A 27,148-nucleotide genomic window follows, 5' to 3' on the forward strand; every position below is an offset into this window, starting at 1 on the left:
CCATGTTCTTCAAAATTTTCATTACGTTAAATATGTTATACAGATTAGTAATATCACGCGATTGATATAGTGGCGCGATAACACGGATACAGTGATAAGGAGAGATCAAATGGTGCATTCACAACTTCTGAGATTCATATCATAAAAACAGAGATTGAATTCATAAATCACACTGCACTGAATTGGAGCTGAGGAGCAAGCTATATATCAGATCAAACTTAACTGAAGCTGCAAGCCAAATCGCAGGCCTTGAGCACATAAAGTAGAGACTTCAAACTAATCAGTACTGCGAAAAAAGTTCCCTTTATCAAATATAAAGATTGCAATTACATACCACGCTGCACTGAATCGGAGCAGCAATGCTAAAAAATCAGACGCTACGCACATAAAATCGACACTAACAACTCATCATCATTGAGAAAAATGTTAAGAACATTGCCCAAAATCTTTTTGAGTACACAGCTGCATATTCCGGCACCCGACCTTTTCAAACTGAATAAAAAGCATTCCAGAATTCAAACATTCAGTACAGAAAACCTACACCTCTTCTCTCCGGTTATTCTCATGATGAACATGCAAAAAATGAAGCTTTTTCATGGAAGCCACCGTTAAAATAGATGATCTTACTTCCCTGAAAGAATCTCATCATCTTTATTGGCTTCAACAGGAACGTCACTGCCTAGAATCTGAACCTTTTTCTCATCCCCCTCCACTCCTTCCACGTTGGAGAAATGATTCTTCAGAACCAATGCGATGTCACCCTCAGAAGCTCCAGCAAGCTTAAAGCGCTCCACAGCATCGTCCAGGTTTTTCTTCCAACCATCCATCCCCAATTTGCATTCGACCTGGGATCGCTCAAAAAGCATGTTACCCCAGAAGAGATGGATCTGTGATCTCATAACAGCTGCCTGTTCTGCAGCTTCATCTGCTGAAATCTCACCCTGACCAGATGCATCACCTTCATTCTCGGTACCTTGTTTTTTCCTTTTTTTCATCAACTCATCCCTCTTGCTTGCACTTGGATCCTTCAGTTCCTTTGCCCTCTGCTCCTCCAGCTTCTCCCACATCTCAGTTGCAACTCTCATCTTCGCCTCCGCACTGTCAAAAAGTGTCAGCATTTCTGCAGAATCACAGGTCCCGAGATCTATTTTCCTAGCAAGGGCAAATGACCAATGAAGTTTGGCCATTTCAAATTGTTGCTGCCCCAGCGCCAGCAACCCCTCGTAAAAATCTGGCTTGATCACAAGTGCCTCTTCATACTTCTCTCTGGCCAAGGAATATTTTTCCCTGACCCAGTCATAGGCCATTTGAAGCTGCGTAGCCACTACATCCTTTCCGGCAGACTCATCTAAGGGAATCCGCTTTCTTGCTGCACACATATAAACATTTCCCCAATTAAAGAAAGCTAATGCCGCCACCTCCTGGAACTTTGAGGCAGCCTTGTCAAAAAGACTCTGAGCTTCTTCACTAGTAACTGCCTCTTCAAGAGCCTCCGAACAAAGCTCCATTCCAAGCTCATGCAAATCAATATGAGCGTCTGGGTCAATACCAACATGGCTGCGGAAAAGCTGAGAAAACTCAAACAACCAATCATCCATCTCCAATTCCTTGCACTCGGGATCTTCTGCAGCTCCTGGTTTCTCCTTTGGAACTTGTTTCTCTGTCTTATCAGTTTCATAATCAGCAGGCTCCAAAACAGATTCACCAAGTGAAGAATTAGAGTTACTTTCATCTTCCTTGATCCCCTCGGTTTCGACAGGTTTTTCCTCCTCTTCTTCCAATAAAGGCGGTTCCTGTTCAGGAGTCACTTCCACGATATGCAATCTCAACATCCCAATAGAATCAGCTTTATCTATTTCAGGCTCTTCTGAAATGACCTTGTCAACACAAGACTCAGCCAGCCTAAGTTCAGCAGTAGAGGTTATAGTCACCAGATCACCATCACTATCCTTATACTTGACCAAAACTGACTTTGATGATGGAAAGCGCTTCGTCACAATTTCCCTCAATACTCTGAAATTACAATTCACAGGCATTTGGGCAAGCCTTATGTCATGATCATAAACAAGCTTCAATGGTCTCCAACGAGTTGCAGCCTCTGGCAATGAAACTGAAGATGATGGCTCCTTCAGGTTACCCTTACTTGGATTGGCAGATTTTGAAGGACCATTTGACGGCTTCAATGTGAGTTTTGGCATTTGGGTTTTGTTCAAAGGTCCATTCTCAGCCAGTAAACTTGTTTGAGGCTTCTCGGTCCTATTACTTGGGGATATACCAGAACCACCAGCTGAAGCAGCTGCCTTCTTTGGAACAGGCCGGGCTGGTAAACAAGGCCCCAACCCACCAACTGGAGCACCACGAACAGCAGAAGCCCCAAGGGCAGCAGGTGACGGGCGGCTCTGGAGGTCCTGCTGAGCCTCCTGACGCAGGCCAAGCGCTGTCCTCAACCGCTGGGCAATCTCCAAAGCATCCCGGTGAGTTGGGTCAGCAATCAATAACACCTGAACATCCTGCATAGCCATTTCATACTTCCCTATCGCCTCCAATGCCCTCGCCCTCCGAAGCAGAGCCCTGACATACCGGGGCTGCACCTGGAGCGCCAGGGTGCACTCAGCAATGACAGTCTCATAATCTATTGGCTTCATTTGCATCAAACAAGCCGCCTTATTGCTATGGAAAACCGCCCGGTCCGGGTGGGTCTTGGGAGTGAGCTTAAGAGCACTATCATACTGGTCCAGAGCACCCACATAGTCCTTCCCCTGAAATCTCTTGTTCCCTTCTTCTTTGAGCTCGTGGGCTCTTTTCAAAAAGATCGAATTGTCCAAATCAACACTACCGTTTACAATCGGAGTCGAATTCGCATCCGTGGGGACCTGGTTCGACGCTCCCTTCTTCTTCCTACCACCTGATTTCCCCATATAATCCTCTCCCTCTCTCCCACACCCTATAAATTACACTCTCCCACTTATATACACAAAATATTGTATCTATCTAATCCACAATTGATGGATGAAGAATCAAAGCAGCAAGCTTTCACTGTTTTCGACGAGAATTTAATGAAAAAGGATAGAGAGAAATGGGGGCACTTACCGATGAACAAGCTCGAAAAGCATCAATCTTTGACGCAAATGTTTTGATTGCGAGTGATGGGGTTTTCGATTGGATGAAATTACAACCGGAGAAATGTTTCAGCGAGTCGAAGGAGGAGGAGGATAAAACCCTAGGTACCTGGAAGCAACACCGAACTCAACTCTTGCCCCTTGGGGTGGCTCAAACCCTAGAGATATCTGCAAATTATTTCCAATCGGGGTTTAATCTAATCTGATGTGGGCCCTTCCCTTCAGTTCACTTTCACCGTCGATCTTTCTTACGTGGGTAAATCGTTGACTGACTCTCCTACTGGAATATTCATTCGTCACATCAAGTAAAATATAGGATTTGATTATCTTTTGGTTTAAAGCTGTTCACATGGCTGGTTCATTCAATTTCCAAATATCGGTTTGGACTTTTTAGAGCTCGTTTTGCTTTAAAAAAAAATGACTTAAAGCGTTTTTTGTATACATATTATTGAAAATTACTTGTAAGAAGCATTTCAAACTCTTAATTGTCAATTTAATCGTGTTTTGTGTTGTGCTTATGTTTATGGCAACCTATTTGTTATGGATCTTAAACTCGATCCAATTGCAACTCAAACATGATTGTGCTCGTACTACTTTTGAGTCTTTAGTTGCCCTAGGTTGGTGTCATGATCCGTCAAGTGCTTGCCTCGACACATTAAAAGTTGTGTTTGACGCATCTTACTTTTAATGGACAATGCTCGCCTAAATAAAGCGAGAGAGAATAGTTTGAACTCTGAGCCCAGTCTATTAAAGTCTCAAGAGGAAAACCTAACCACCAGTAAAATTCACCAATTACGTCTTGTGGTGGACTTGGCATATCAAACACAGTGTTGGGCCGGTTCGGTTTTAAACCAACAATGCAGTTACTTAATTCGGCCGATCGGTACCATTTCAATTTGGACATTGCAGGCCCACTATTGAATCTACAGGCTTGGATGTCAGTTGAAAGTAGCGGGCCCATTAGCGAAATCCCCGCGACAAAGGGTAGTGTAGTAATTTACCAGGGTGGTACTAGGGTTGGAGCGACTCTATATAAATCCCCGATACGGAGCAACCATATCGATAAATTTTGAGCTCCTCGCCTCCTTCTTCTTCCCTTTTTATCTCCCTGTCAGTCGTATGCGTTTTGTGCTTCGTCGTTGCAACTGGATGTCATTTTCTTTGATTATTTTGTAGAATTTCAAAGCCTCGGTTGTTGTAGAAAAAATTGAGGGACGATTTGTGTGTTTCTTGATTGAGAAGAGCAGCTGAGGTAGAGTGAAAAGGCCGAGTCATCGTTTCGTTCGTCATCTTATAAATTGGCGTTTCGATTGTTTCTCGTCTACATTTTAAATTAATTTTAATTTAATTTGTTTTCAATTAGTTTAAATTGTTGGTGAGAAGAGTGCAAATGATGCGTAAAATTTAATATTAAATTTTCTTCACTTTGAACCGACTTATGGAGAATTAGCCTCCCTGTGGATTTTCTACACACTGATGCACTCTCAATTTTTTACTTTTATTTTCAAAAAATATTTTTAAAAGAAAATTGTTATTAGTATTTTAAATTTTTTTTTTTTTTTTTAAATAATTGTTAGGATTTTAAAGATTTTATTGGGTACTCCAAACTTGTTTTAAATCGTTTGAATTTACTGGAAAACAATGTTTCCCAGAAAATGTAAGTTCAAGGAAAACGATCATTTGTATTAGACGGATAATTTAATGGATTTGTATGTGATATGCTGAAACAATTTGATTTTCTCTATGAAAACGAATTTTTAAATTCCGCTCTTGCTTACCTCACATAAAATCAAACCTTAAAACATATTTCTTTCTTAAACGGCTTGAATTTCTTGAGTTTTTGGCTCTGGATAGAGATTCGGAGAGGATCTCAATTCGGCAAATTGAATTCGGAACCTCAAAATTACGACGAATGCTTTTAAACAACAAAGTTACAAGCTCTTAACCTAAAAATTGAACCTACGGATTATTAAATGGATAGAAAATTCAAAATTGAAAGTTAGTATTTATGTACAATATGCGTGCGGGTACAGCATTGCATGAAAACGAACTGACGAGTCACAAACACCCAAAAGATGCAAGGGACTTGGAGTCTGCTACCTACCTCTTAGAAGACGAAAACGACGTTGGACAGTTGTTGAACCTAGAAATATCAAAGACTTCGATGAACCTCTGATCCGAAACTCGAGCTTTTGCAGCTGCAAACCTCTGGTACTCGTCAAAGATTGAGGTCAGGCACCATCTTTGCATTCTTCTTAAGCATCCCACAAGGCAGCCCGTTCGGTGCTGCACAACATTAATAACAACATTGTTGGAAGATGGAGCCCGAGATTGTTTGAGAAAACACAAAAAATGGGAAATGATAGATTACCTTCCCTCGCTTGCAATGAATCAGGAGCGGGTGGTTTCTTACATCTGCCATATACACAGACAAGCAAGTCAGTAAGCTAAATGCACTGTTTTTAAAATCCTCACCTAGGCGCTAGGCAGTTAACCATCGCCCCAATTAATGCCTAGGGGTTTGAAAATTTAGAAAGGGCGCCTAGACCGCCTAGGCACCCGCCCAGACCCACCTATACATCCGCCTAAGTTGCGACTCACTTAGAAAGAAAATAGATAACTTTCATTTTGCATTATTATTTTTTTTTAATAAATTGTAAGAGACTTAAATGAACACACATTATAGTTTGTCTTCTCATGTTTTCATTATGTTTCAATACTTCATAATATATATGTCATTCTATTTGGTAATTTGTGATGTAATTATATATATTTTAAGTATAAACAGATACTTATTTACACAAAATATAACATATCTACTTAAATCTACCTAGACGCCCGTCTAGCAGCCTAGGCGCTAGGCCCCAGCCTGCTGCCCGACTAGCGCCTAGAGTCTTTTAGAACCTTGGCTAAATGTAAAACAAACAAGCTGTGGCATAATCTCAAGAACTAAAAAAATAAGAAGCTTTAAGTTCAAGGGGTTTAGTGATACCAAGGACAACTTTTAATGCTTCACGAATTGTGTCCTCCGGCATTTTCACGTAAGGTTCCTGTACAGAATATGTTACACAGCACATGCGTCAAACAACTGATATCATTTATAACTACTCAAAACAAAGTCCTGGGTTACAAACATGAGAAACAGTAATGCATCGTCGAATAGGTGTGGCGTGGTAAGATGATCAAAGTAAGATTTAATAATCAGAAGACCGGTGTCTGGAAAAGTAAAAAACAAAGTCCTGGGTTACACTCATTGCCAGCTGACAAAACACAAGGCCACTGAAATAGGTAAAGTAAATCAATAAAGCTAAAGGTGGACGGCTGCTTCAAAATTGAAAAAACGTCACTAGAGAGTAATAATCCATATATACAAATCCAAGTGCTGAGTAGGATTGTCAATATATTCGTCTAACCACCTAGATTTCATGTATTTTTTTTGAGTAAGCAGATAAAGTAAGAATATATATGCAATTCACAGGTGTTGTGGAAGCCAATCAATCACCTAAAATATATGTGTGGACGCATATAGTGATGCTTCAGACTTTTTATCTTCCAGTTCCGTTCAAGTATAGTATTCATGCAAAGCAAGCCCTAGCGACGCGTGAAAGGTCTTGGTCACTGCCAACTTGCCGACCCCATTTCATGTTAGTGACTAGTCTCTCTTGAAAAGCAGAGGTATCGTGGGAGTGGGACACATCAAGGCCAAATGCCTCATCACACTAGCAATCTAGCTAATGAAGTGAAGTGATATTGATCCACGCAATTTGCCATCTCTCTTTCTAAGAGTAGGTCGATGGTGACAATTATTTCCAAACTCTATGAACTCAAACCAGAAACTCTTCACTCCGAGATGATTTTATCCGATACTATCAACAAAAATAAATTCAGGCTTTTGTCTAAGTGCTTCAAATCTTATCTACGATCACTTTGTACAACAGATGACCAACGGCCTAATATTAGTCAACAACGATACTGTCTTAACTTAACCACCTGCACATACATACATACTAGGGGGTGTGGGGCTTTATACAAGGGAACCACGCAATATAAGCTAGTTTCGGATGCGGGACTTTAAAAATCTTGATCGAATCATCAGAGAAGAGAACATCCCAATTTGAAAAATACAAACGAGTATAGTGCAATTACTGTCGTCATATTCTCTAATCCCAACTTCCAAGCAATCCAAGCATAAGCCCACACACAAATTACAATGTAATTAAGTTAATATAATATCTGCAAAATAAAGATAAAAGAAAACGAAACCTGAGAGCCATCGATCCCAAACTGGAAAAGCTGAATCCCATTTGCTCTCAAAAACTCTTTGTTCTCCTCCGGATACGGCTCCGGGCACAAATATCTGAAATTACCGAAATTCAATCAAACTAAAACCAAATTTGAAGCTAAATTGATCAACAGAAACAAGTTTACGGGAATTTGACTCACATGACGGAACGGAGGCCTAGGGATTTCAAGAAGCTGAAATTGGGGGAATGAGGAAAGCCGGACCTAAACACGCCATTGTCGACCATGGCGAAGTTCAGAGGGGGCACGAACGCCTCTCCGCCCCTCTCATTCTCGTCTCCGATCGCCGCAGCCTTCGCCGCCGGAGACGCCGTGCAGATATCCCGTTCTCCGTTCTCTATTTTCATCGCTGCCACCTATTTTTTCGCGCCAAAAAATGGGAAAGCCAAAAAAGAGATAATATTTATTTATTCATTTTAATTGGTTTTGGAGTGTTCTAATATTGGTGATCAGAGAGAGAGAGGGATTCTGAGAATCCATGGGTGAGGAGGAGGATCTGTATTTATCGGGGAGAGAGAGAGAGAGAGAGAGAGAGAGAGGGGAGAGGAATATCAGGCCATATTCAGTTGGAGGGCTAAAACTAGCCCAGGAGCTTTTATCTGTGTCTGAGTACACCGATATTTTTATAATAAAAGAAATGGAAGTTCGGCTATACCACATAATAGGCAGCCTATTTTGGTATCGAATTCGTCATCCACGAAATTTGAACATAAGATCTCTCACTTCCAAGTGAAGAGGAGTATTATCACACCGTAGTACTGAATGTCAACTATGTTGTAACTTTTCAAAGTTTAATATTTTGAAGATTGGTCTTGACTTTTTTATTTCTTATTTTATTTTATATTTTATTACTTGTTGCGATCCAACTTAGTCTGCCTCAGGCCCTCAGGGTTGCGTGTTGCCTATTCGGAGACTAAATTTAGCTTGATTCTTTTAGCACAATTTTCTTTAGCTCTTTGGTTGGTGACGAATATTTGTCAATTTTATGGTTAAATGTGGCCTATAAACCTTGGCTGGAGATTTGCAAGAGGTAGAGGTGTTTGCATGAGATGTGCACTGGGGTGACTCTGTGGGCGGGTGATGACTCCACTGGGATAAGGGATTTATTTGTGATTTGGGCTTGACTTGATGGAGATTTAGAGAGGAGAAAATCTTTTGTAAAGCTGATTGTATGCGGCTTTTGCTCACATGAAAAGGGGCCACAGGTAAGGGGTCGTTGATGGTTAATAAACCAATAGAGGCAGAGCAACTTTGATGGAATGCGATGAGTATAGTGACGAAATAATTGTGCTATAGAAGTCTTTCTCCAATACAGGAGACCTAGGTGTTTTGTGCGCGTCCTAATGAGCTACGCAGTCAGACTGTCGAACTATAGAATTCTTCATTAGAAAGGAGTCTGTTTATTGACAAGTACGTAACGGCTCGACGGGTGACACATTTGGCACTTTGAGGTCTACTACACCTTGTCACTTGTCGAGAGGTTTTGTACTTGTTTGTAACGTGTAAATATCTCTCTCTCTCTCTCTCTCTATGTACACCTGTTCACTTGTCGAGGGGTTTTGTACTTGTTTGTAACGTGTAAATCTCTCTCTCTCTCTCTCTCTATGTATACTCACCACCTAATATGAGTGACATAGAAACATGAGGGTACATATCTCCATCGATGCAAGTTGCTCTCCTGATAAAGACAGGCTGATCTTGTTGCAATTATGCTCGACACATGGGCTGTTTGTTGGGTACCACACCACGTTCCATCCTCCAACCTTACTCATTCATTGGCAATTGGGCATCCTTCTTCTTAGCTTCTGTACTTTCCAACTGGACTGAGAAGCTTCTGTACAGTTCAAATCACATTGACACAACATCGGTCTGAAAACATTTCCAAACGAGCTCTGAAAGGGAGAAACTTTTAAAAGAAACTGAACGATGTGTTCCACAGTGACAGTTTGAGTAAACATAATAAAGAAGACGGCCATCTGTAATTTTAATATATCTCTGTACTTTTTGATATTCAGTGTGAAACCATAACTAAAAGATTTCATCAGGGCTTAAAAACAGAAAAGCTAGCTTGATGTGTAGTAAGCTGCATCGATATACAATGTTCTTACGAATTGTAGCGATTCAAGTTGGGGTTATCAAATACCTTAAAACTTTACTTGATTACTGATACTCAGGCTGCAAGTACGAGCACTTTAATCGTTCCTTGACTGTTTGCAGTCAATATCATAGGGCTATCCTTCTTCCAACATACCGCACTGATAAAGTATGGTCCTGGATCGTCATCATTATCGCCTAAATCCGAAGAGCCAAATCTGTGCCAAGTCATAGGTTTCGAGATAGCCTGCAAGTAATCATCAAAACTGAATCAACTAATGTTGGTGCCAAGCATAATTTATAACAAGATGCCTCACAAAGTAGTGTAACATCAGGAATACTACTTTACAACTATGGCACTAATCCGTGTACTAACAATGCATCTTATGAGGAATTGTAATGTGTGTGGGGTTTTAATTTGTTCACGTGTAAATTTCTTTACCTTGTGGTATACGAATAGTTCATTTGTCTCGCTGCCGCAAGCAATGTATTCATTATTTACCGCAAGACCTACAAAGTTCTTCTCGTTCATGTGGCCTCTGTACATGCACAACTGTCAAAGTGAAAACAAAATTACCTCAGACTTTGTTTCTAAATTCATGAAAGTATCATAATGTGTATAGAAATCTAACGTGTCATAAGAAGATAACTCACAGGCAAGTTTTCCTTTACGTCCCACAACCGCAGTGTGCTGTCAGTGGATGCAGAAGCAAGTTCGTTGTTAGACAAGAATTTTACATACGAAACAGCTTTTCTATGCCCACGGAACAGGTGCAGTGGTTGGCTGATGTTTCTCAAGTCATAATAATGAATGTGATGGTCAGCAGAGCCAACCTGCAAAATTACTAAGTGGATTAGGGCAAGACAATACATACTAGTTTTGTTTAATCACCAATGGAATGGAATGAAACAAAAGGAATCAACTGTAAACGCTCGAAATATGGTGAAGGTTAGAAATTTGGAATTCTGAAGAACAGAAACATACTGCCACGAAAAAGCTGGATCCAGGATTATACTTGACAGAACATATATTTGCCTTCATGTCGATGTTAAGAACACTTACTTCTTGCTTTGTGCACCAAATTTTGACCTGAAAACACATGATGAGACTGCTTATAAGCAATTTAATATGGGCCACATGAGAATTTCATTATGGGGTTGGCAAGAGCACTGAAATGTCATATTCTTAACGGATTTTCCAGAATGAACTTTACTCCATCTTGAATACCTTGCAGTCATCACTTCCGGACACAAGCATTGAAGGATCGGTGCATGAAAAATCAACGCTCCAAGCTCGCTTTTCATGCTCCTCATATTCCATCATACTCTGGTAAGAGAAGAGCCTTGTTATATAGTATGTGAACAAATGTGGCTGGGGCAGCAGAGGTGTGTAGATTGGCAAATATTTTAATGACAATCTTTCACTACCTGACGAGTATTTACATCCCAAACAGTTACTATCCCCTCGTAGTCGCTACTAGCAATATGGTTTTTAGTGTACATATTCCAGCTCAAGCAACTAAGTTTGGATCGTGAGGATATCTCCACAATAGGACAGTGGATATCGGTTGGTTCGTTAACCAGCTGAAAGTAATCACATTAGAACTTCTTAACTAGTCAATTAACTAAAGTGTAGCAAAAGTTGACAAGTATATATAGTATACACTAAACTGTAATGAAAGCATTGTCTTATGAGAAAAATCAATAGTTATCTTAAAGTAAAATAAAAAATCAAGGAAGGTACCCTTGCATATTAAACTATAACAAACTACTTTTAATTAAAGATCAACTAGATTTCATCAGTAGCACTTGGAAGCAATAGATTGAGTCATCACTCAACATTGGCCCTGGAACATTATCCAGTTTAATAAAAGACTAAAAGTTACCAACATTTTACAGCTGCGAGGTATCTGTCCAATGCTTACCGAGGAAAATTCAAAAACCTTGATGCACCGTGAAACTCCAGCAGTAGCAAAGAGCTCTTCATCACGATCAAATTCTATACTGCAGCAAGTATAATGGGAATCTCAAATGCCAACAGATTTGATTGAAATTTTCACACACAATTCGCAAGTTGTAGTAACCAAATGGCATGATAGGTCACAAGCTAGCAGCCCCTAATGAAAGGGAGTCATCCAATTTTTACAAAAAACGGTGCATGAGAGTCGGTATTTAAAATCACCTTGACACAATATTAGCAGAGTGAAAAAGATCACCGTGACTCAGTTCAGCAATGACTCTCAATCGACTGTTTCAAGCAACCAAACAGGTATGAGTGACTATACCAAGATAGGATTCCCTAAAAGAAGTTTGAAATGATACTTCAGAAGTTTATACCTGTATTGTGTAAAGCTTGCAAACACAGATTGAAAATCTTCAAGGCCTGGATTGTAACCTTCTATGTCCATGGCGTTTGTGTCCTCTTCCTGTCTGTTCCAATTTCGTCGCTTTTGCAAGTAGCACTCTTGTAGATCATTAAACTGTTGCAAGTTGCATAGCAAGGAAAAGGAAAAGTACAATATTTAGAAAGCCTTAACATAACCAGAACATGCAAACAATCCTTGGATCAATTAAGCCGACAACAAACAGAACAAAAGTCACTTTGCAAGATTACTAACCTGCGAATGGACACGCCTTTTTCTTGCTAGTGATAGTGCTCCTGGTGTTGTAACACACTGCATTTCAGACCTTCCATAAGCATCCTTCAGTTGGAGCAACTTGGAGCTTGATTGCCCGTTTACATCAGCTCTCTTGTTCTGTAGGTTGAAAGAACTCATCCGGTCTTGCACATATTGCGTGCTGCAGGCAATGCCGTTGCCATGCTGATCACCGGGAACAAGCATTCTCAGCTTTGCGGACCTCTCCTGTTCCCAGCTGCATAGTTCTAGTCTATGCCTCTCAACGGCAGTAATGTCCTCCTCGATGTACCTGAGATCGACCTCTAACTGCAGAGGGAAACAGAACAACATAACCAATCCCCGTGCCAAAAACAAAACAATTAGAAAACTAAAACAGTAAAACCAAAAACCTATTATAATTGGAACCTCATTGAGCTCTTGAAGCTTTTGCCTTCTCAGACAATGTAAGAAGCTAAGCATGATGTCCATGCTTTTCTCGGCTTCTTGTAGCTCCATTTTTCTCCTCTTCTCTTCAAGCAAGGACAAAAGGCCGTCCAGCTCATTGATCGAAATCTCGCAGCCCTGTCTAAGATTGCCAAGAATAAGTCATTCAAGTACATACGACCATTTTTTTTCTTTCCCTTTTTCGATACAAGTGATATTGGGGTAGGGGATTCGAACACAATAACTTGGTAGCAGTAAAATTTCGAAACCACTTGAGTTAATTAAGCAAGATTAAGTCAATAAGGATACAAAATTTCGATTAATCGTGACAAACATGACTAAGGCTTGGAAGTGCTTTTAGCTAAAAGCGCTTTCGAATAACCAAAACGTTTCTAATAAGATTTTACTGAAAAAGTTACAATTTATTAAATATTTCGACGTTCTTGTTGAAATAAAAGCAATTATGAGTAGAAGTGCTTTCTAGAAAAGCATTTTCAAACGGGCCCTGATACTGACCTTGTTCAATTCCCGACTAAGAAGTTCAAACGGAGATGCATTCTTCGCCATCCGAGAATCCAAAGCATTTTTCAGCAACTGCAAATTCCAATGAAAAGCTACAAACTTTCGCGCACTTTCTCGGCAACCGAACACCAAAACACGTCCAAATCCAAAGCTGAAAAAAGCGGTAAAAGAACGAACCTTGTCGAGCAAGAAATTGGGGAAAATGCTGGCCGGGGTGAGGGAGCTAGCGCAGCAAGGGCAATCGCTCTTGATGCGGAGGTGAGTTGAAATGCAGACGTGGCAAAAACTATGGCCGCAGGCGGTGAGGAAGGCGTCTCTGATGATCTGCATGCATATCGGACACGTCATGTCCTTGTCCGGCTCGTCGTCAAACGGCGCCGTTTCGGCGGCGGAGTCCGTGAAGTGTTCGGATTTCACGGTGGGGACCAGCGCACCACCCATTGAGCTCTCTCCCATTGTAGGGACTGAAATAGAATTTAAGACTCTGTAGTGAGAGAAAGAGGAGAGAGAGAATTGAAGACTGTGTGTCTCGTCTGGGTGAAGCGTGCGTGAGTAGACCATTTGACTTGAAGAGTTTCTGAGGGCGATAACTGCGCACGTTAGGCGGGTAATTATTTTTTGTTTTATTTTATTTTATTTTTTTTAATTTGGGAGGGACGATCGAAAATTGAACACGATGTACTAATTTAAAAGCTGGTGTATCAGAAACCAACCACCACTTATTAATAAAATGGAATCGTCCACCGAACGGATAAAGTTTTCAATATGCCGAGAACGTAATTTAGTATACAAGTATCAAAATATAATTGTTAAAAAAATTTTAAGTATCCGATCAATTGTATTATTGTATTTAGTGTATCGAACTATATTCTAGATAGAAAAATCTCTCATTCAAAGAGAAAGAAAAAGTCAAGAAGAAAGGACAGTGAAGTTTTACATCTATTTTTCTCCCTGGTACCACCAAGTTCGAACCACTAATTTTTACAGTTTAAATCAATTTAAGTAGTATCGTTTGTGTCAAAATTAATAGAATGAATTTGCATGTTCTTTATGCAGGTTAATTCGTGGATTTTCACCAATTTTTTCCTCCTAACAATTAACTAACTCGTTAAAATTATTGCTTTACTAAATAAAGAGTTTTAATTTATGGTAAACGATAAACTTATAAAGTAGGCGCATGTTCGCTCTATTTTCTAACCCTTTCAACAACTAGATTTTTGTTACACATGTAGTTAACATAACAAAACGAGAATCAGAATAATTTTAATACCCTTTTCTAAGTAGATAAATAGCGATAATATTGAATGATGAGAGAATAGGATAGCCTATAGGCTATAGTGCGAGCCGGTTTGGTCATCAATCAAGAAGACAGTCCGACAGTTCGATTTCTTTTCGTGGCAAAAATGGCCCCCATGGATGTGGACCAGAGTTCGCTGCTAGTGATGGGATGATGACGCTGCTGTTAGATATTTTCTCTGGTTTTAAATGCAGCCGGACCCAGGCGGTTTGCGACAATCCAACGCAATCTAGTTGAAGGATGCATCTATATAAGAATGGAAGTTTTAACGAAACACTTTCAATTTAGTATTATTTATTTTTAACAAAAATGATATTTTTATTTTAAAAAATCACTTCTGATACTATTTACTTACAATACATTTTTATTATTTTAATTAAAATTCAAAATTTTCAAGTTATTTTTCTTAAAAAGAAGATGCTCAGTTTGGGTTACCACATGTTAATGATTTTAGATACGTCCTCGGATTACTTTTGAAATAGCTAAAGGCGTTTTAGGACACGCTTCTAAGTCGTAAAAGTAATTTTTCAGTGTTTTTTTTTTAAGAAGTAACTAGGAAGAACTGGATTTTTAGTCAACACTCTAATCTCCGAAAGTGTTTCCTACATGAGCATGTTGTACATTAAAACCGAAAGCCCCGGCAAACACGTCAAAGAAATGGGAAAGAACACCACATCCATGTCTTCTTCTTATACTTCTTTTGTAATTTAGATCTATACTATATCATTCTTCTGTATACAAATTTCTTTTACCATTCACTAATTGTACCTAATTTTCCTGTTTTCTCCTCTTGTATCGAGTAATCATCACTTTGCTGGCGTTGTTGTGACAGATTTCTTTATGCAATCTGCAATACCTTCACAATCTGTTTGAGGAACGACGCAGGTAGAGTCATCGTCTAAGGAGTCTTCCGTGCGTGCGTGAGGAGACGAGAGGTTCCCATGAGTCTGGCAGGCCTTCATTGTCTTACAGTGTTCAGCTTCATCATCTCTTATGTTCAGAAATGTGTCGTACAAGTTCTCTGAAAATGGAACATTTGTCAAAAACATAATGCAAATTAGGTCATACCATCATTCTAAACTTATTCCCGCTTATGTTGGTACAAAGCTGTGCAAGACTATTTTAGGTTCCTGAGACTGGTCCCGTCCCAACTATTTATATAGCGGAAAAGAGACGTCATAGTTTCAACAGGATTCTAAAACAAAGTCTAAAATTGAGCAAACTCATAGGCATGTCGATGTATGAACTGACATTAGAAAATCAGAATCTGAAGACTTGCCTATTTTTGGCCTTCGAGAATTGGGAGGTCTTGAAGTTTGAAATTCATCTGCATAAAATTTGGGGGGAATGTTGAGTCTTCGTTGTTGCCTTTCAGGATACAAACAAAGATTGAAAAACAGACAAAACTTACCAAATAAGTACATGTCACCGCTAGTGTAGTATTTCACAGCAACCTCAGGGGCAGGCATCTTTTTCAAATCCTCTACAACAGAAGAAAATACCACATCAGGTTAAGTGAATTTGTATTCGAGGTCAGTGTAAGACAGTGCATTTTACAACTGATTGATTAAGATCATCACTTGGACGTTACATGCTTAGAATATTCGATGTGTTCCAACAAACACCTTTTTTGTGGTTCAACCTACTTGGTCTTAAGGCATCAAGTCCTGAAAAACTCTAAATCGTACCTCCCCGGGCCTTGATAAACTTGTCGTAGGTTGAAAATGCATGGCTCTCTACGCATTCAGAGAAGTGATCTGCAATAGTGATCAAACAAAATATATGAAAATGCATTTTAACATAAACGCTAGGCTGGCTAATTTTATGGTTACCTATTCTACAATGCCCTTCGATTCAGTCACATAATGAAGATGAACACAAAAATGCAATCAGTAGAAGACTACTCAGTGCAACAAGGGATTCGGAAAGTAGAGATTAGAATGTAATCTTTTAACGAAGTCAGCCATATACTCCGTAATCATTTGGTTTAGATGGAGAGGAAGTTCTTGTAAGTTTGCAACCAATAAGGATAATGCACCAACACAACGCTCGAATGCAAGTGAGGCAACAAAAGCAGAAGAATTATAGTACATTAAAAACTAGATGCTCATACTTACATGCCATCCTTGGGCTTATTAAATACATAAAGGCTGTCATAAAATAATAGAAGACTGCAATGTGCTGAGCAAGAAAGCGGTCAAACCACCAAGCATTTCCCCCCAATTCCTGCAATTAGATCCATATTCTATTAATTATATCAAGCAAAACATGTAGATATTAGATAATATTATGTTATTACACAAAGAAGATCCTTACTTCCATGATAAGCAAATGGTGCATCTCATTCCAGCTCTCAGCAAAATGCACCTTCAGATAATCTGCTCTTCTCCACCAGCCAAAACTCTCATACATGTGCAGAACAGACATAAAGGCTGCCAAAGATTTACCACAAAGACACGACTTAAAACTCGCAACTAGAAACCAGAGTAGATATTAGGAACACAACTACTGAAGAACGCACTGATCCACAAAGGTCATTAAAATGGATTAACATATTCCTAAACGGGTAAAATGCACAATTCGAGAGAAAATTAAAAGGAATGTAATGGCACACCCTTCCATGAAATCAATCATTATCATCTTGACCTCCAGAAGATGATGATACGAAGGCACTCCATATACCAGACCAAATCATAATTATAATAGATGATACGGTCAAATTTTGAAGTATGTGAGGGCATGCATGATTTCGCTGTACATTTTCTTGACTAACGTAACAATAAATATGCACTGCCTTCAAATGTGAGTTGTCCTCAATCATTTGAATGCTTAAATTCATCTTGCTTGAAAAGGAATTTCTTTGCATATTTTTATAAATATGAAGTACGGAACCCTTGCAATATTTACTAAAATTGGCGTAGTAGCACTCACCGAAGTAAGGAACCCTTGCAATAGTTTCCAGTACGAAGAACCTTGCATAATCTCGGTCCCGGTACAGAGTATCAAGTACCTTTATCACTGTATCCTGGAATGATTAGTAGAACTGAATTAAAATCTAACATCAATAACAATCGCCAAAGACAAAAGCTCCTAAACTTCCCAAAAGTGATATCAAATCAAGCGTATAATAAATCAACTAGGACGACATCTTAATACTAAAGTGCTAGGATCATCCTGAATATTCAACAAGAAGGTAACAAACTGCAATCTGTGTTTCACATTCGGTAGGTGCGCTGAATGAATAAAAAAAGCTACCAAATGATATAACATTTCTTCGAAAAATCGACATTGGAGCTAGGCAAGCACAGTAAAACGATTAATTTAACAAGAGTTATGATTTACCGTAAGGAATATGTTGAAGGTTTGTTCACACTTGATAACCCAGCTCTCAAAAGCACTTGAAGACGAATTCTCTGGGGGATTCTCACTGCTTGCTTTCAATTCATCGAAGGTTGAAGCCTTGAACTCAAAGGACTCCTCCACTACCACTTTCTCTTCATCTTCTTGCAGAATAGTTGCTCGAACTCTATACGAATTTCAATACCAAATTACAAATTTTATTTATCAAATTATTAAAAAGTCCACAAATTTGAATTCAGAATCCGATTACAAAAATAACCCATAAATCACAAACACCAAAATTTAAGGTTTTCTCACAAATGGCAAGTTGGCAACATTAAAGAATCAATTTTTTTTAACCCATAAAACGGTGGAAAACAGATATACCTGGAAATCGACGGACGAGCTGAAATGGGATTGTGAGGAAAACGATTCCGGGATGAAAAGGCTGAATTCTTCAAGCTCCTACTTGCTCCGAGAGAAGAAGAAGGGCGGGAGGCGGAGAATGCAAACACCGTCGAAGACAGAGTCGCCGCCACCATTCTCGACGAATTTTGCAGAGAATTCAAACCCCCAAAAGAAAGTGGAAATCAAAATTGGAATTTGGTTTTTCGATTCGTCAGTTGGTGTGAAGGGAAATAGTCAACCGCCAAAGGGAGGGAGAGGGAGCGTGAAAAATAGCATCAAATATTGTGTCGTGTTGTAGGAAATGTGGGGAGGGCAGCATGCAACTATTGTTGATTTCAACATACAACATACGATAAACGAATAAGATCATTTAATCCTAGAAATCTTAGCAAAATGATTCGGCGAAGATTCTTCTTCATGGCCGACTGCATTTTTACTTGGCGCTTTCTAGAAACACGACACAAATGACAGACATTTGTCTACACTTGAATTTTGTATTCATTTTTTCGTGGACGTGGCTGCTTTTATCACCAGTTGCTACTGGACTGTTGGGCTTTTGGTCTTTCTTGTTTTGATCACCCTTGGGCTTGAATTGGGCTTCTTCACTATGAATTGAAAATTAGTGGTTCTTTGTACACTTAAATTTTGTTTCTAGGCATTCATTAACTTTATTTAAAAAAAAATTGTATACCAGTATATAAAATGACCACAAGGTAATTAATGATTTCTTAAGATAAACAATTATTTTCCTTGGACATTGTTACTCTAAAAATTACAAAGCTTACGTGGCGCATAGGCCGAGTAACTAATAAACTAACTACATCATTCGGTTAAATACGAGGCGTGCCAACTCGTCAGCTGAGCTCGGCCGGGGAGTAAAATTTGTTGATGTTGCATTGGACGCGTTGCTAACTTCTTTATGTAACCAATCGACTAAAGAACTTCGTGACTGTTGAATTTTATAGTAAAATCAAAGAGAAAGCCTTCATAATTAATACAAGGAATATGGGCGTCCAAAGAAAATAAAAAATGGGTGGCCTGTAAAAAATAAATTCATAAAAAAGTAAAAGAATAGTATATTTAGAAGTTTAGTAAATTATTTTGGATGTACAAAAGAAATGTGTGAAAATAAATTGTGTGTCCAGAGATAAAATTGGGTGTACACATAACTACTTATTGAAAATAGGGTGTGCGATCTACACATCATTTTTTACTTCCCACATAATTTTTTAATTTTCTATCATCGGATCGAATGAATTGAAGAATATCAAATGACATAAACTAATAAGGGGTGTGTGAGAAGTAAAATGGGGTATGTGGATAACACACCCCATTAAAAATATAGCAGCTCTTGCATGTTATGGTCGGTCGTTTACTAAAATTCCCCTTTGAAAAAGCTTAATTAAGTTTTGTAATCGCTTTTATCAGAAGCACGGCGATAATCTTATATAAAAATTCATGTGGCGATAAAATCATATTGAAAAAAATTTCGTGTTCTTTGAACAAGCACATGCAAGTGCTTTTTGGTTAGAGCGGTTTTTCCCGAGTACAAAATGTCCGTCACAAGTATTAGGAAAATGGCGCTTCCTCTCATGTTTTCTTACTTTGAGCTACCCTAAGTTAATAAGGTTTCTTGCTTTGCGAGAGTAGGGAAGAACGTTTATCCTAAATACGCTGCAAAAAAATTATTTCTATGATTCAAACTCGTGACCTTTCGTGTTCTCTTACCTTAATGTAAATAACTAATAGAGAGATGAACACTGCAAAATGGCAATGCAAATCATGGATCAATCTGAAATTCTGAATGGTAGCTTTCTATAAACCTTACGGTCCTCACCCCCTTTTACACGTGTACAAATGCTCCTAATTCAATCAACCAAAGCCCCAAAAAGACGTAAAAAAATTGGTTGCCCAAATTATTCATACTGTAACGTGGTGCATCATGATCTCATGATTAAGAACATTAAACATTATCTTAATCAAAGTTGTTAAACACTTGTCTTGTGCACCTTGATTCAAGTAGATCTGACAATTTTTAAGTTAAATTATTTAGTTTAAAATTTTCAGTCCAAATCTAGTAAAACAATAATCTGAACTACTCTAGTATACGAGAAATTCAACTCGATACAATTAGATAGACTTATTCAGGGTCTAACTCGAGTTTTGAACTTATTTAGGGTCTTGCTTTTACGTTTTCCTCTGTTTTAGCTTTTGATTTCCAAAACCATGGATGAACAAATGATCGCAAAACAAAGAGCCAATAGCTCAGACTACTTTGGCCGCGAAGGAAGTGAATTCAAGAGCTTCGGAGTATGCCTCAAATGGGTGTTCGTGGATCAGTCCAGCATATGGAGGACCGGAATTTCATGGTCCGTCTTCTTCGTCTTAGCCATTGGTGTACCACTCGTGTCTCACTTTCTCCTCGCCTGCTCGGACTGCGATGCCAATCACAGCCGCCCTTACCATGTTGTCTCCCAACTTTCGCTTTCCTTGTTCTCGGTGCTCGCATTCGTCAGCCTCTCTATCTGGACTCACAGATACGGTTTAAGAAAGTTTCTCTTCCTTGACAGGTTATATGAATCAAGCGAGAAAGTTCGCCATGGATACAAACAACACTTCCAGGTAAATCCCAATTTAACACGTATGTATAGACGTTCTTCCCGACTCTCGCAAAGCGAGGAGCCTTGTTGGCTTGAGATCACCCCTAACATTGTGATTTTTTATTGATAGTAAATACTTAGATTTATAGTTATCAATATTGCGTCGATATGAATCTCGCTCCAGCTAAAGTTATTGAAACTTTGATCTCTAATCTCGAATCTGGTATTGCAGAATTCGATGAAGCTCCTTTGCTTGATCGTCATCCCCTGTTTTGTATTAGAGTGTGTCTACAAAATATGGTGGTACGTCTCGGGAGAAAGCGAATTGCCGTACTACGGCAACATCTATTTGAGCAACAGCATTTTGTGCATGTTGGAGCTGATTTCATGGCTCTATCGAACCACAATTTTCTTCCTCGTTTGTGTTCTGTTCCGGCTCGTTTGCCATCTTCAAATACTTAGACTACAAAATTTTGCACAAGTTTTCCAAGAGGAGACCGAGGTCGAGTTGATCTTGATGGAACACCTCAAGATCAGACGGAATCTCCGGTCAATGAGCCATCGCTTTCGCATATTCATATTGTTTTCTCTGATCATGGTTACAGCAAGTCAGCTCACTTCTCTGGTGTTGGTAACAAGGTCTAGTGCTCATGTCAACATCTCCAAGGCCGGGGAGCTGGCGGTAATTTTCAATTCAACTCTATTTGTTACATTGGAAAGAATCGAATTCTGAACCTGTCCAAATTCTAACCCGTCAATTCTTTTTATTTTGTGCAGTTATGTTCCATTAGCCTAGTGACTAGCCTTTTCATTTGCTTGAGAAGTGCAACCAAAATAACACACAAGGCACAGTCAATTACCGGCCTTGCTACAAAGTGGCATGTGTGCGCCACATTACACTCTTTTGATTACACAGAAACTGAGACTCCGATGGCTCCGATTTCTTCAACTCCGGCGTTTCCTTTTGGTGTCGACATGGAATCGGAAGATGAAGAAGGTGTAGAAGATGACGATTTGGACAACACGAAGTTAGTACCAATTTACAGTCAAACAATCTCGTTCCAGAAAAGACAGTCTCTAGGTTAGTAGTAACAGATCACTTTATAAAATTATTTTTACCATTTGAGTTTGTAGCCATTAACTTGTGGTCTGTTTTTTGTAGTGACATATTTGGAGAACAATAGAGCAGGGATAACAGTTTTCGGATTCACGGTGGATCGAATGTGGCTTCACTCCATTTTTGCAATTCAACTGGCTCTTCTGCTATGGTTGCTGAACAAGACGCTGGGTGTTTGATGCACCCATTGCCACTGAGGATGGTACCAAAACAATGTAGTTATATGGGTCACTGAACTTTTTCTATGGAAAATGATATCGAGAGATTTTGATTTGAGGTCATTATATATTTTTGAAATTAGGATTCAATCAATCAACATTTGCGCTGTTTGCTACCGGAATAAGCCTAAACACATCAGTCACCTTGTGTTGCTGGTGGAGATGAGATTTTATTAAATGCTTGGTGGGTAGTTTTATCGTTAGAAATTGCATATAAGGTTCATTTAAAAGTGCTTTTAAAATTACCAAAAATACTTTTAGAAAATGTTATTTTATTCCAAAAGCACTTGAAGTGTTATATGCAAGAAACACTAGTTATGTGATTTTCTAGAATTTACTTGCATGTTTTACTAAGTATTGGTTCCAAAATTTTATAGCCTTAAAGATTAATTGTTAATTATTGTAATTGGAGAGATTAAGGAAAATGATGAAAAAATACCTACGAAAAGGAAATTCGGAGAAGGGTAGAATTCCATTTGCATAATTTCATTTTAATACATATTTTGGATGTAAGAAAGGTAATCAAACACTAATTAATTATTTGTACATCACAAAACATCTGTGCTGATCCTTCTCCTAAGTCTTATTTATCTCATCATGCAATGCACGCACACCCTTCAGACTTGAGGAATTCTGCGCATCACAATAGTAATTAAACACATTAGCCCATATCAATGTATGAACAAAAAATCTAGAATATCGTTGTTAGCCAGCACTTGAAAACAGTCATCATGCACATTTTCATTATTTCTTCGGTCAAAGGACGAGTGCAAGATGATTTTTTTTAGTGTTAATAACAGCTCATATAAAAAAAATTAAAAATTAAAAATTGAGAGAGTGCTTACGCTTTGCAGTCCATTTTGGGGTCGAGAGGAACGGGAAGGGACACATGGCAGAAGTCAGGAAGCTGCCTGAGTCTGTCAGGGTTGATCGGAATGCCAGCAGCTGCTTTCTTGAAGCATTCACAGAGGTTCCTCCGACACTCTCTGGTGGTAGCCGCATCATAAACGGTTTTCACACCAATGCAACAAGGAATCGGAGGAGTCCCGGGGCCGGACCCCGTCAAGTATGCCTTACATGGCATCAAATCCATCAAGGCCTCTTGGCATGTGATATCGCCATTTGCAGGACTTGCATGGTTCAGAACCATAACCATCAGCCCGACAAGGATCACCAATTTCATCTCCATTTTCTTTTGGAACACAAAAATAAGGCAAATATTGATTATAATTTGCTTGGATATGCAAAAGACTTGAAGCTTTGGGTGTGGCTTGGAGTATGAACTGCATGCTCTATTTATAGTGGAGTCGCGGGCGGCTTTTTGGTAGCTCATTTAATGCGTAGAGGTGCAGTCAAAAAAATTTCTCCTTTTTAAGAGAATTTTTTTCTAAACAGCTAATTTTTACTTAAAAGTGTAAACCATGTCAGATCAAAAGAAAAACAGGTTTAAAACTATGTAAAACCATAGGCGCCAGTTGATTAAGAGCATTTTTTCTTGAATTTGAAGCCTCAACCCTAAAGATAACTTGTGTAAAACAATAAGAAATAGGCAATACTCAAGCAGATAAAAGTTGAACAAACAATTAATATTAAAAATCTACACAATGACCAAAATCTAGCAAAATTCGTATCTTGATGGATAATTATAATTTAATTCTTTTATCTTTTTAAGTTTATTTTTGGGTTCAAAAGATTATTCATGTAGATCGTGGAGTTTGAATTAGGGGGGCATTTCCGACAAATTCTGTATATAAACAAAACAACAGCTAGTTTTCCAGTTTGGAGTTCAGAGGGTTATGTATCTATATAGCTGGTTTTTACATATATGGAGAAGAAACGTTTTCTTTGCTGGTATAAAACGCCCTTAGAGTTACAGGCCAGAAATAAATACAAACCTCAACTGTGCTGAAAGCATGCTTGTATTCCATTAAAATTCAAAACTAAACAGGCTTGAAATTAAGCCGTTCAGGATTAAAACGCAGGTCTAGTCTTCTACTGTTTGTAGGAAAGCGTGGTGAATTTCTTGTGTTTGTTTGCGTAAAAACAACGTGTTTCGGTATTGGAACCAGTGCATGCGTTGTGTTCGATCATTACAAAACAAAAGCTACACCCAAAGGCATGCCTAATATTTGAATCCAATTCTCAGCCAGAGAAAATAACATTTAATCACTCCTATCAATTCGTACTTAATATTTCAGGTTGTAATTGGCAGCAAAAAATTGGTGAAACTTTGATTTTCCAGCTAACAAAGAAGAAAGACCAACTTGAACAATCCCGGGTTCGTTTGTCTTCCTCCTTAGAAACACTAGGCTAACACCAACTCACATTACGTACTACGCAGGTCAAGTTTAAGAGTTATGACGGATACTATATATCAATGACTTAAGATTATTACACTGACATTGAATATCATCATTAGGAGTGTCACAATACGGGGGGTGGCTGGTGGCCTTGTGAGGATGTGAGGGTAAAAGAAGAAACTTTGCAAAGGCTTATAAGAGGTTGACTACTTCCCACATTACTAATTGGTTTTATGGTGGAAACTCAACTTTTTTCAAACCCAACTCTTTATAAGCTCTATAAAGTTTCATAACTTAGCTTACGATGTAAGACAAAACTTTCATGCACACGCCTCATCACGTGTATGTTTGATGACACTCAAGTCAAATGCGTGAACAACATTTATTGGATGATGTTGGGCTTCAAAATTTGATCAATGTGCTAGATATGTACCATAAAGAAAGTTAATATTTATGTTAACGCATAATCGTTTTAGAATATAGTTGTTGTTGGGCCTAGTAAAATGGGTTTGAATACAGCCCACTGAAGGACGAGAAGGTCAAGACATTGGGCTTGCAAGCCAGCTCAAGGAATCTAGATGACGAAGCACCACCACAAGAATGAAAGACGACATCCCACAACCCAAGATTGTCCACTGAAAATAAGAGACGAGTGCAAAACTTAAAGTACTTTATGATCGCTTGAGCTAGGTGGCAGGCTTGACAACTTTTTGGCATGGAGCTCTAAAGACAGGTTTGCCTAGACGTCAACTTCTAGCCATGCATTGACCATCGACGGCCAAAGAAGTTTATGAAGAGAGGCCTAGCGCTCGGCTAAAGTGCCTTCAAACCACTTTTGAATGAGCGGAACGCTCGATACGTGTCAACCTGAGAAACTGTGCAAGTAACTCTGAGTGAATGCCGTGTCTTCTCTACATGTGGAGTGGATAATAGAGGAATAGCTTATAGGTCGTGTCTAGGGCAATGAGAGAATTAAGAGCCCAGGACTTTTGAGGCTCGTATAAGCCTATATGAAGAGGCGGAACACCACTTATAAGTTGTCAGATTCACGAAAAGAAAATTATATTACACTATTATAGAGCTCTCTTGGAATCCACATCACATATATATCAAACCACTATAGGAGACATAGCCCATTTTTAAGGATGAACAAATTAAATACTTGTATCCGTAGTTTAGCTTTATATCCCAAACCCGCCAAGGGTAAACCATACAAGTTTTTGTTCACCTCCCTGTTTTGAGCATGAACGACTCCATATAAAAAAATTGGAGCAATGGTCCTTAAACTTTGTTCCAATTGGAGCTTTAGTCCTTGAACTAATAATCTGTGAGTATTGTTCTCCAAACTTATAATGTGGAGCAATTTGTTAAAAGGCTTGGTGGTGAAGTTGGGAATTCTTTCAAGTCTTGGTGGGTAATTTTGTTGTTAGGAAGTCATCGTGTTTCTGGGAAAGCATGTTAAATTTTATACCCGCAAAGCTTAATTGTTAATGAGTTGGAGCATAGATTTAGGAAAATGAAGAAATAAGAAAGGAAATTAGAGAAAGATAGCATTCTATTTCCCCACAAGTGCTTTGTAATGCATATTTTGGATGCACAAATAGTAATCAACCACTTAATAAAAACACATCACAAAACATATGTGGTTTAGCTAATCCTTCTCCAAGTCTTATTTATAACATCTGTGGTTTTGCGTGCACGCCCTTCAGACTTGAGGAATTCTGCACGTCAAAATAGTAATTAAAAACACATTAACCAGTGTCAAATTATGAACAAAAAACTTAACAAAGTGTTGTTATCACTCTAAAGTAGTCATTGTGTTCTTTTTCACCATGAACGGGTGCAAGATGACTTTTTTGATGTGTGGATTATAGCTTAAACAATAAATGAGTGAGAAAGAGAGTGCTTACGATTCGGAATCAATTTTGGGGTCGAGAGTAACGGGAGGGGATACATGGCATAAATGAGGAAGCTGCATGATTCTGTCAAGTCTGAGTTGCATTCCAGCAATGGCTTTCTTGAAGCATTTAGAGAGTTTAATCTGAGATTCACTGGTGTTAGCAGCAGTTAAAACAGTTTTCAAACCGTGGCAGCAACTAATCGGAGGAGTCCCAGGGCCGGACCCCTTCACGTATGCCCTGTGAGTCCCAGGGCCGGACCCCTTCACGTATGCCTCACAGGGCTTCAAATCCATCAAGGCCTGTCGGCATGTGATATGGCCATATGCAGGACTTGCTTGGTTGACAACTATAACCATTAACCCAAAAACCAACGCAGACATCATTTTCATCTCCACTTTCAAACAAAGTAAGCAAACAAAAGGAAATGTTGATTATAATTGACTAATTTACTTGGATAAGCAGAGACTTGAAGATTTGGGTGTGGCTTGGACCATGAATTGCATGTCCTATTATAGGGAAGTTGGAAGCAGCTTTTTGGTTGCTCATGTACTTTTTCTCCTTCTTAAGAGCTATACTTTTTTCTCCCTTCTTACACAGATTTCTTTTACTTTAAATTAAAAACCATGTTTCACCAAAAGAAAAACAGGTTTAAAAATGTGTGAAACCACAATCGCCAGGAATGCTAGGAATACCATCTATTTAAATCATATTTTGTAAACTATGTAAGTTAGAAGTATTAGGTTCAATTATGGTTTCACTTAATACTTGTAAATGAGAGGTTTTAAGTTCGATTCTCGCCAAAAGTGAATTTGAACCACACTATTGCTAGCTCGTGAGGCTAAACCCACATCCTCTATTTTAGTGTAAAT

At 38.8% G+C, this 27,148-nt stretch overlaps 6 protein-coding genes, 1 long non-coding RNA gene and 1 other non-coding gene across 18 annotated transcripts; 2 read left to right on the forward strand and 6 right to left on the reverse strand.

Annotated features, from left to right (window-relative positions):
• Positions 1 to 284: 284 nt before the first annotated feature.
• Positions 285 to 3,395, reverse strand: LOC137730267 (protein CLMP1-like). Its single transcript, XM_068469325.2, has one exon. The coding sequence runs from the start codon at positions 2,916 to 2,918 to the stop codon at positions 624 to 626; it is 2,295 nt and encodes a 764-aa protein (XP_068325426.2). The 5' UTR covers positions 2,919 to 3,395; the 3' UTR covers positions 285 to 623.
• A 924-nt stretch (positions 3,396 to 4,319) lies between these two features.
• LOC137730396 (small nucleolar RNA snoR111) lies at positions 4,320 to 4,446 on the forward strand. The gene has a single exon (XR_011068155.1). It is a non-coding gene; the product is annotated as a small nucleolar RNA snoR111 (small nucleolar RNA).
• Positions 4,447 to 5,085: 639 nt separating this feature from the next.
• Positions 5,086 to 8,018, reverse strand: LOC137730269 (inositol diphosphatase DSP1). The gene is made up of 5 exons (XM_068469327.2): positions 7,563 to 8,018; positions 7,383 to 7,476; positions 6,112 to 6,169; positions 5,491 to 5,534; positions 5,086 to 5,405 (listed from the first exon to the last, which is right to left on the reverse strand). Exons 1-5 carry the CDS (start codon positions 7,766 to 7,768, stop codon positions 5,220 to 5,222), a joined length of 588 nt encoding a protein of 195 aa, XP_068325428.2. The 5' UTR covers positions 7,769 to 8,018; the 3' UTR covers positions 5,086 to 5,219.
• Positions 8,019 to 8,783: 765 nt separating this feature from the next.
• LOC137730270 (E3 ubiquitin-protein ligase COP1) lies at positions 8,784 to 13,794 on the reverse strand. Of its 11 annotated transcripts, none has more exons than XM_068469329.2 (14): positions 13,277 to 13,794; positions 13,094 to 13,171; positions 12,560 to 12,715; positions 12,134 to 12,460; positions 11,853 to 11,995; positions 11,698 to 11,763; positions 11,441 to 11,519; positions 10,944 to 11,099; positions 10,744 to 10,842; positions 10,501 to 10,605; positions 10,170 to 10,349; positions 9,958 to 10,068; positions 9,565 to 9,762; positions 8,784 to 9,255 (listed from the first exon to the last, which is right to left on the reverse strand). In XM_068469329.2, the coding sequence occupies exons 1-13, from the start codon at positions 13,658 to 13,660 to the stop codon at positions 9,592 to 9,594; spliced, it is 2,055 nt and encodes a 684-aa protein (XP_068325430.2). In that variant the 5' UTR covers positions 13,661 to 13,794; the 3' UTR covers positions 8,784 to 9,255; positions 9,565 to 9,591. The 11 variants fall into 11 exon arrangements, with proteins under 11 accessions (XP_068325430.2, XP_088533536.1, XP_088533537.1 ...); XM_088677410.1 differs by having other exon boundaries at positions 8,784 to 9,252; positions 13,277 to 13,679; XM_088677411.1 differs by having other exon boundaries at positions 8,784 to 9,290; positions 13,277 to 13,679.
• Positions 13,795 to 14,963: 1,169 nt separating this feature from the next.
• Positions 14,964 to 18,643, reverse strand: IM (Alternative oxidase family protein). The gene is made up of 9 exons (XM_068469332.2): positions 18,123 to 18,643; positions 17,739 to 17,922; positions 17,328 to 17,421; positions 16,713 to 16,828; positions 16,514 to 16,622; positions 16,085 to 16,153; positions 15,808 to 15,879; positions 15,676 to 15,723; positions 14,964 to 15,417 (listed from the first exon to the last, which is right to left on the reverse strand). Exons 1-9 carry the CDS (start codon positions 18,275 to 18,277, stop codon positions 15,203 to 15,205), a joined length of 1,062 nt encoding a protein of 353 aa, XP_068325433.2. The 5' UTR covers positions 18,278 to 18,643; the 3' UTR covers positions 14,964 to 15,202.
• Positions 18,644 to 20,290: 1,647 nt separating this feature from the next.
• LOC137730273 (uncharacterized) lies at positions 20,291 to 22,192 on the forward strand. The gene is made up of 4 exons (XM_068469333.2): positions 20,291 to 20,765; positions 20,976 to 21,425; positions 21,521 to 21,824; positions 21,906 to 22,192. The coding sequence occupies exons 1-4, from the start codon at positions 20,370 to 20,372 to the stop codon at positions 22,037 to 22,039; spliced, it is 1,284 nt and encodes a 427-aa protein (XP_068325434.2). The 5' UTR covers positions 20,291 to 20,369; the 3' UTR covers positions 22,040 to 22,192.
• A 339-nt stretch (positions 22,193 to 22,531) lies between these two features.
• Positions 22,532 to 23,354, reverse strand: LOC137728633 (non-specific lipid-transfer protein 1-like). Its single transcript, XM_068467363.2, has 2 exons — positions 22,924 to 23,354; positions 22,532 to 22,711 (listed from the first exon to the last, which is right to left on the reverse strand). Exons 1-2 carry the CDS (start codon positions 23,265 to 23,267, stop codon positions 22,696 to 22,698), a joined length of 360 nt encoding a protein of 119 aa, XP_068323464.2. The 5' UTR covers positions 23,268 to 23,354; the 3' UTR covers positions 22,532 to 22,695.
• A 2,554-nt stretch (positions 23,355 to 25,908) lies between these two features.
• LOC137728634 (uncharacterized) lies at positions 25,909 to 26,761 on the reverse strand. The gene is made up of 2 exons (XR_015952147.1): positions 26,289 to 26,761; positions 25,909 to 26,099 (listed from the first exon to the last, which is right to left on the reverse strand). It is a non-coding gene; the product is annotated as an uncharacterized LOC137728634 (long non-coding RNA).
• Between the last annotated feature and the right edge of the window lie 387 nt (positions 26,762 to 27,148).

Source organism: Pyrus communis, chromosome 10 (assembly GCF_041283825.1).
Source record: "Pyrus communis isolate YQ-2024b chromosome 10, ASM4128382v1, whole genome shotgun sequence".
Taxonomy (NCBI): domain Eukaryota; kingdom Viridiplantae; phylum Streptophyta; class Magnoliopsida; order Rosales; family Rosaceae; genus Pyrus; species Pyrus communis.

Bases quoted from the DNA above. Each gene is read 5' to 3' on its own strand.
- LOC137730270 (XM_088677409.1), bottom strand. From the start codon at position 13,660: ATGGTCTACTCACGCACGCTTCACCCAGACGAGACACACAGTCTTCAA. The intron at 11,520-11,697 runs GTGATTTTAAAT...TACTTGCTGCAG, and splicing joins TCTGCTAATATTGTGTCAAG to TATAGAATTTGATCGTGATG. The intron at 9,763-9,957 runs GTAAAGAAATTT...GATTACTTGCAG, and splicing joins AACTATTCGTATACCACAAG to GCTATCTCGAAACCTATGAC.
- LOC137730269 (XM_068469327.2), bottom strand. From the start codon at position 7,768: ATGAAAATAGAGAACGGAGAACGGGATATCTGCACGGCGTCTCCGGCG. The intron at 7,477-7,562 runs GTGAGTCAAATT...CGGTAATTTCAG, and splicing joins CTAGGCCTCCGTTCCGTCAT to ATATTTGTGCCCGGAGCCGT. The intron at 5,535-6,111 runs GTATCACTAAAC...TGTATATGGCAG, and splicing joins AGCATTAAAAGTTGTCCTTG to ATGTAAGAAACCACCCGCTC.
- LOC137730267 (XM_068469325.2), bottom strand. From the start codon at position 2,918: ATGGGGAAATCAGGTGGTAGGAAGAAGAAGGGAGCGTCGAACCAGGTC.
- IM (XM_068469332.2), bottom strand. From the start codon at position 18,277: ATGGTGGCGGCGACTCTGTCTTCGACGGTGTTTGCATTCTCCGCCTCC. The intron at 16,829-17,327 runs GTGAGTGCTACT...AATCTTTGGCAG, and splicing joins TGCAAGGGTTCCTTACTTCG to CCTTTATGTCTGTTCTGCAC. The intron at 15,418-15,675 runs GCAAGTCTTCAG...TTCCATTTTCAG, and splicing joins TTCTCGAAGGCCAAAAATAG to AGAACTTGTACGACACATTT.
- LOC137728633 (XM_068467363.2), bottom strand. From the start codon at position 23,267: ATGGAGATGAAATTGGTGATCCTTGTCGGGCTGATGGTTATGGTTCTG.
- LOC137730273 (XM_068469333.2), top strand. From the start codon at position 20,370: ATGGATGAACAAATGATCGCAAAACAAAGAGCCAATAGCTCAGACTAC. The intron at 20,766-20,975 runs GTAAATCCCAAT...CTGGTATTGCAG, and splicing joins GATACAAACAACACTTCCAG to AATTCGATGAAGCTCCTTTG. The intron at 21,825-21,905 runs GTTAGTAGTAAC...TGTTTTTTGTAG, and splicing joins CCAGAAAAGACAGTCTCTAG to TGACATATTTGGAGAACAAT.